This window comes from Gallinula chloropus, assembly GCF_964237585.1.
Source record: "Gallinula chloropus genome assembly, chromosome: 1".
Taxonomy (NCBI): domain Eukaryota; kingdom Metazoa; phylum Chordata; class Aves; order Gruiformes; family Rallidae; genus Gallinula; species Gallinula chloropus.
The window spans coordinates 18,077,532-18,085,326 of NC_140085.1; the positions used below are offsets into that span (position 1 = coordinate 18,077,532).

Genomic DNA, 7,795 nt, shown 5'->3' on the forward strand with positions numbered 1-7,795 from the left:
GGCGGCCACACGCCGAGCCACTGTTCTTACTCGGGCGGGAGAAGGTAGTGATGGAGCGATTATATAGAAAAGATTTTATCCGTACCCCTTCGCGCCATCGCGCTCCGGCGCTCCCGTTCCCTGTCGTGCTTTGATACGTAAATTCATCACCTCTGCCAGGACCAGGGGCGGCGGGGAGCGCGGGTCGGAGGTGAGCGCGCAGCACCCGGCCGCTGCCGCAGCGCCATGGCCAAGCACCACCCGGACCTCATCTTCTGCCGCAAGCAGGCGGGCGTGGGTGAGTCCCGGCGGGGCCGAGTCCCGGCGCGGCCCCGCTCGCCCCTTCCGCGCCGCGGGGCGAGCGGGAGGCGCGCGGGTGGCCGCGGGGCGCGCGCGGGGCCGCGGGGCCTAGCCGGGAGGAGGGGCGCCGGCCCGGCTCCCCCTCCCCTCCCCGCCGCTTCTCCCCCCTCCCCGCCGCTTCTCCCCCCTCCCCGCCGCTTCTCCCCCCTCCCCGCTTCTGCGTTGTTTCGCTGTTCTCTCGGCCTTGTGCTGCCTTCGGCGGCGCTTCCCCTGCGGTGGGAGGAAGAGGAGGCGGCTCTGACAGGCCCCTGGCGCTACCCCTGTACCGGGTGCCGCCCCCGGGCCCCTCTCGTGGAGTCGAACGGCTTCCCCACGCCTTAACCGCAGCCCCTCGCTCCTCAGCCGGGGAGGAGACGAAGGGGGCCGGCGGCGGTACGCGGGTAAAAGCAGGATTTCGATACGCTCCGCTCCTGGTTGCGTCGCCGGGCCAGGGGGGCCTCGGCCAGCGCCGGGGGCATCCTTCGTGCTGCAGGACAAAACCGGCTCCCAGGTCACACCTGTGTGTGGGTAGCGGGTTTTATTCCTTCCACTTGGGTCAGGACTTGCCCTGCTAAGTCTTAAAGGACTCTTAGGCAAGATTAGGAGCTGAGGTATCTCTCCCAGGTTATTTTTTTTTCCCCCACTTCTTGGAAAAACAACTTTAACATAGGATTTTCTGAAAGAGCTGTAAACAACGTGTTCAGCTGCACTGTCTGTAGGAAACCTCTTTTTAGAGTAATTACTGCAGGTAACAGCAGTCTCTGTTGAAAATCAATTTCCAGCCTGATGAATCCATTGACCCTCAAAATTCAATGGAATCACTGTTTTGTCTTAGTGAATGGGAGCATCTGGACTTTCAAATTTAATGTTCGTGGCATTTATCCAAGTTACTAACATCATTGTTGTGAGTTTCATAGAAAAGTCACAAGGCTTCTAAGATACATTTAACTGTCTTTATGTTCTGAAGAAGGTATTTGGGCTGCCTGAAATCAAATAAACACTCGATTGACTAGGGTTTGTTTTTTTTCTGTCTCATTAAAGCCAGTGTAAGAGCCAGGACTCAGGTATAGGATTCCTTTGGTCAGGTACCTTGGCTGTGTTTGAAATGGAATAATGAATGTAGGTTTTCTTTCTGTCAGTGGGTGTCATTGTGTGTTCACAGTGCATCTAAACTTTGGTCTTGGTAAATGTCTTCAGGAGGATAGATAATGTTTACCATACATGTGTTTGTGTTCAAACTGTTTCTGTGGTTTACTTCATTGCTTTGTGTTTTTTTAAGATGGCTTGTTGCAGAAGATAATTGTTTGACGTTCAAGCTTGTAGCTTTATTTTTCTCCTTCTGCCTCAAATAATTGTTTTTTTTCTTTTTCTTCTTACAGCTATTGGAAGACTTTGTGAAAAATGTAAGTAGAGCTTCTACATGTAGTTGCTTGAGAATGTGGTGTTGTGGCTGGAGCATACAGTTTAGTTTTGGGGATTGGATTTTATTTTTGTTTTAACCACACACCTGATGTCATTCTTTGAGCTGGGAGTAGTTGTGTATTGTGCAAATCAATGGGTATGCACAAAGTTACATGCTCCAGTAGGTTGTCACACAAATGCACACAGACCTAGAGCATGTGCTACAGGTGGTGATGTCTTGGTTGATTCCTTGTTACCTATAATACCAAAGGATCAGCCTCATCATTTCAGAGCTGGGGGGAGTGGGGAGGCATTTTTGGAGTGTGACTTCTTCCCGCCTTGAGAAAGTTTGCCTTTGGCATCTAGGAGAATAGAGATGGGTTTTGGGAGATGCAACAGCAGAAAAAACCTCACAGAATGGAAAGCCAGTGCTCAACTGTAAAAGGGAAGAAACAGTACGTGCTGTCATTAGGTCTTCTGAGGGGAACAGAACAAATGACTAGTTTATGACTCAGAAATAGTATGAAACAAGCAAAGTGGGGATAAGCACAGTCTGAAGCAGCAACATTGTTTTCAGGAGCACTCAGCAATGAAACAGATTCCCATTGGTTGCAGTTGGGGGCTGCCAGGCTGGAGATTTGAGAGCAGGTTAGATGAGCTGTTTGTGGGAGTCAGTATTAGATGCCTTGGGAACTGGTAATAGGATACAAAGCCTTTCATCCCTAGGTCAGTGTTTTGGGTAAGGTCCAGCACAGCAGAGACTGTCAATGACATCTGATGGCTTTTTGCCTGTATGATATGAGTGCTTGAATTTCGCTCAGTTCCTTGTGAGAAGGCAAGGGTGCCTCTTGTGAAATGGCTATTTATACCAGTGTGCCCTTTCTTTGGCCTTCTCACAGATGAAGGATTAAAGGGACCACGAGTACAATCTCTTAACCTCATCTCTCTGAGCATAGTAACTCCAGACTTTTGATATGGCACTGTGGGAGAAGCTTACACTGCTGCTTCTGTAAGGGAAGGACCCTGGTCCTGTCAGCCGAGTGTATTTTCCACAAGTGAAAAATTCGGGTGAAGTTTTCAGAGTAAAAGCAGTGGTATGATCTAAGTGAGCGTGGGCTGATCACAGAAGTAGCAGCTTTGGGTTTATTCTCTGATTGTGGATGCATGACTGAATAAACTCAGGTATTGCAGGGTACTGGCCCTTGCTCCTCCCAAGCCTGTGTGCAAATACTAAGCTGCACCCTGTGCCTGCAAGATAAACTTCTGCAATTCAATTGAACTGGCTTTGAGTGTCCAGGCAAGTTCTTTGACTAGGAAACTTTTCCTCTTCGATTTGGGGGTGGAGAAAAGGACTTTCTGTAACCAAAAGCTCTGCTGTCCTTGCAGGTGATGGCAAGTGTGTGATCTGTGACTCCTACGTGCGGCCGTGCACCCTCGTGCGAATATGTGACGAGTGTAACTACGGCTCGTACCAGGGGCGCTGTGTGATCTGCGGAGGGCCAGGGGTCTCTGATGCCTACTACTGCAAGGAGTGCACCATCCAGGAAAAAGATGTACGTTGTCACCCAGTCTCCTGTTGTATTGGTTATCTCGTTGTTTAGTAGCCATGTTTCTCTTTAAGGGGCTTCGAGCTAGTGAAGTTAGTGTTGGGACATGGGAAACTTCAGTTCAACTACCAATATTGGCACTTGTTTTCATTACCTCATCCCTTTCTTCCCTGGTTGGTGGCTCCCAGTGTTTGCAAAGCATTTTGTGATACTGTAGCATTTTGAGGTATTGTAATCCTTCATCCTGAAGGACCTCAGTCTACTTGGACTGCACCCTCGCTTCCTCCACACACTGCAAGTTACCATTTTGTTACCTTAGTAGATCTCTGATCTCTGAGCCGAGGTTTTATTGGGCCAGAGATATTCCAGACACTGCAGAGGCAGTGGTAGGAGCCGCTGCTCCCTACGAGTCAATTATCAGCTGCTGACCAGGAGCACGTACAGTACTGTAAGGGCTGTGCAGTCACTACCTGTCTTGTAGATCTTAGTGTCCATGTCTGCACTACTAATTGTGTCTTTCAGGTTTAAAGTTCCTTGTACAAATATGATGATTATTATTATTTTAAATTCTCTTCTGGAATGGCCTATACTCTAGACATCTCTTTTTCTGCTAGCTCTTCTTGCTGTACCAATGCCTTATTTCTGTAGTCAGTGCTCTAATGTTTTTATAATCTTCTTGTGCTGAAAGACTGCTGCTGCCCATGTGAAACGAGGCAGCTGTTCACCCCCTGTAAGATATTTGTTAATAGCTGACACGATGAGTGCAAGACATGAAGAACTACAAATGAATAGGTAGGAAGACCTTAGGGAGAAGCAAGAACATGGTGCTTACAGTTGCAGTATGCCCAGAATACGGACCTGATAGCTGTGGCAGTGTCTCTTAAAGGTTATTTTGGTGTTGGGGCTTTGCAGATGCTATCTCCGGCACACTCTAGTGATGGTGGAGAACATGCTGAGAGAACGGTTCAGATTGATTATGGGGAGCATGAGCAGCTGAGTGAGTTGCTGGTTTGATTCTCTGAGATGCCTGTGTTTTCTCTAGAGGCCTGCAGCTAAATTCAGGACAGGGCTGAATCCTCATCTGAATTTAGTCGTTAGATCTGACAGGACTGTAATCTTTCTTAGTATTTAATGTGGATATAAGCACTGAGACAGCAGTGCTGCCTCCTACTGTAGAAGTGCCCTGAGAAACAATAGTTTTGTTCACTTGCCTTTGGAACCAAGACACCTGGCTTGGTAAGTCATGAGCAAAATAAGTGGTTTTATTTTTACCAATTCATACTGATTCTGAAAAGGTATTTTTTGTAACCTGAGCTCACCTGTAGCTTATCACTCACAGTTCAGGTGTGAAATAGCCAGCTGCTCTGCAAGGGAAGGTTATAGAAAACGTGGAGCTGGAGGAGCAGGAGAACACCGAGTCAGAACCAAGGTGTTTTGCCAGCTGGGTGAAGGCTGCTGTGGCTGAAGACAGTTGCTCTGTACCAGCAAGCTCAAATGTTAGGGATTATTGCAGAGGTGAAGTTGCAGGTCTGAAACAGCAGATTTGAAGCAATGGACTTGCAGGATTGAAAGGTGCTGGCACAGGTGTAGGGTGCTCAGTAAAAGTTGTGCTTCCTGTCACAGTTATGGTAGCTGATGCTGGTGTGAGTAAGAAAAGCAAATGGGTAGGACTTTACACCTGAAGCTCCAGTGCTCCAAGATTTCGGTCACAGCATTTCCATCGTCCTCAGAGAAAGATCAGAAAAGGAAGCAAGCAAATCCTAAAATGGAGGGAACAGGTTGAATCCTGTTGGGCATGAGGCAAAGGGCCTGGATTGGTTACTCCAGGTTAAGGAAGAATAAGATATTGTTTCACCCCACTTCAGTCTGAGGGTAAGGGCCAAAATCCCACCTTGTCACACAGGACAGCTCCGAGTTGCAAAAGTAGTCTTTACTTGGGGATGGGAGTGTGCTCATGTGCTGCCTCCTTAGGAGGAGGGGGAAGAATGAACCCTGCAATATTGCTGTCAGGATTGTCACACACTCCCTGGATCGTGGGAGGCAAAGCTCGTGAGAGTCCTACTATTCACCTTCAAAATCAATTAAGTCGGTAGTAGCGAGAGATGGGCTGTGGCAGGTGTATAGCAAAGGGATGATTTCTTTCCCCCCTTCTGCTATTTCTGCCATGCAGCCCTTCCCCACCAGGCTGCATCTCCTGCACAGGAGCAGGTACCAGTGGGGCAGCTTGCGTGCAGTTTCTACACCAGCTGACATCTGTCCAGAGACTTTCTAAATCTAATCCACTTGGGCTTACCCAGCAGCCAAGGACACGTGTTCCTCTGCCTGCTGGGCTCAGGTGGGCCACGGACAGGTGCTCCCTGGTACACCAAGAGGCACATCTCTGATTTGTCTTTGCAATCACACCTCTGAGGTGGGTCTCCCCTGCTGTCCTTGCTTTTCTTGTGGCTTTTTTCTCACCAGCTACTGGGATTCAGGTGCAGGAATTTACCTGTGTAGCTGCTGTGAAGAGCTGTCCACTCCCAAGATGAACATAACAGCCTCTGCTGTGATCAGTCCAGGGTGCAGTAAACCTGAGATATGGTTCAGTTGTGCTTAGGGACCCCTTCCAGCTGTGACAAGAATGACTTGGTGACATCTGAAGCAACAAGATCCTTTTTTGGCTAAGGAGGGTAAAGGTTATTTCTCTGGGCCATATAAATCCCACGTATCCTGATTTAGAAAGTCTCAGTCTTAAGGCACTGAGCATCCTTTTTAATTAAGCTGCTGATGTTACACAGGCTGTTTTCTCTCTGCATCCTGAGGAAGAGACTGACCTAGAGTGATGTTAGAAAGATGTCCATCCTCTTTTCTGTTCCACCCTCTTGCTGGTTGTAACCAGAATTAGAGGGCAGTTTGTCTGCACATGTTTGAAATGTGTGTTGAGGAACAGCATGTGGAGCATGGGAACTGAGAACCTTCTAGAACTGTGTAAGTGGTGATGTTCTGTTTGCTTGTCTCATAACTTGCATCCTCTTTTCTTCATACAGAGAGATGGTTGCCCTAAGATCGTCAACCTGGGCAGTTCCAAGACAGATCTCTTCTATGAAAGGAAAAAATACGGCTTCAAGAAGAGGTGATCGAATCTGTACGTGGCTGCACCACCTGTCAGGTTGGCAAGAGGGTCTTGAAACATCTCTGGACTATTATTGAAAACAGGTTGATAATTTTTTTCTAAAGCAGTACAAATTCAGTAGTATACTTGGGATTGGAGAAGTAACAGGCGGAGTGGGGATCGAAACCTGATTGGAACTGACTCTCAGAAGGAGCAGGGGAGGGTTACAGTCTCTTGCTTTTCAGCAGCTCTGCTAGTAGCTGCCTCAGCTCGCTATAAAAATCCTGGTAGGCAAGTATTTACACGTGGAGGAGACCAGCTCAGGAAAAAGCAAGTGCCATTTCTGGTGTGCAGAAACACCTTGAGGTGGTTGTTACTGGGCCTCCTCTCAATTGTCTGAAATCGCCCCACGCATCAGTATTGAGGAACAGAGCACCAATCCTATGTGTCTGCTCCTCCTCCTCCCTCCAGTATATTTCCATGCTGTCCTGTTTTGTAAGGAACCTGCTTATGGCTGGTGCCTTCCCAGGGAGAGCACAGCTGCTCCGTGTTTTTTGTGATAGATTAATCCAAGGCCCTCTCTTGTAACTGCTTCTGTAGGATGCATACCAATAAAGCTTCTTCTTTTGTTTTTTGGGGTTTTTTTTGTTCGTTTTTGTTGTTGTTGGGTTTTTGAGGGATTCCTGGGGGTTTGTTTGGCTGGTTTTGGGTGGTTGGTTTTCTTTCCTCTGTAGTAAGGATTTCTGTCCGGTTCATTCTATGCCCAGCCTCTCTGGAGCTTTCTGGGGACGTGCAGGATTAGTCCAGCCAGAACTGCACAATGGGTTATCTGGTTTCTGACAGTGCCTGCTCACAGCCATGTGACCTTGCTGCAAGGAGCTTCAGGGAATGGCTGTCGCTTTTGTCTGCCTGTGATCCCAGCCCCTGATCATTTTGTCCCACAGCGCGAGGAGGGCTGAGCTTGTAACCCTTATCCTGGCTAATGCGGCTGTGGGTGTTGTTTCACCGTGCAAACATCCAATCCCTCTCTAAAACCTACTAAGCTATTTGACTCGCTATCCTGTTCTTGTGAATTAGTTAAAGCCTTCCCTGCTGTAACTGGACACCAACTGTTGTGTTCTAGGCTTTTAGCCACATGCAGACTGAAAACCAGAGGCTGCTGGTTTGTCAAATGCCAGCACAGGCTGAAAGCAGTCTGTTGGCTCAGCAGAGACCTGGGAACAGACACCTTTACCCAGAGGCGGAACCGAGGTCCCTACTAGTTCGTGCACTCCTGAGATGGTGAAATTAGGGTCCTACCTTGGTGTGCCCTGTACTCCTTAAAGTCTTTGTGGTCTGAGCAGAGTGTGTGCTACAGCAACGGGATTTTCTTTGCCTAGTCTTGGGGCACAGAGCCTGTTTTGTGCCCCTTCCGGGCTTTCAGTTGTTCCCCTGAGGT

At 48.4% G+C, this 7,795-nt stretch overlaps 1 protein-coding gene across 1 annotated transcript; it reads left to right on the forward strand.

Annotated features, from left to right (window-relative positions):
• The first annotated feature begins 186 nt into the window (after positions 1–186).
• Positions 187–6,988, forward strand: PHF5A (PHD finger protein 5A). The gene is made up of 4 exons (XM_084265657.1): positions 187–277; positions 1,698–1,721; positions 3,106–3,272; positions 6,293–6,988. Exons 1-4 carry the CDS (start codon positions 226–228, stop codon positions 6,380–6,382), a joined length of 333 nt encoding a protein of 110 aa, XP_084121783.1. The 5' UTR covers positions 187–225; the 3' UTR covers positions 6,383–6,988.
• The last annotated feature ends 807 nt before the right edge of the window (positions 6,989–7,795 follow it).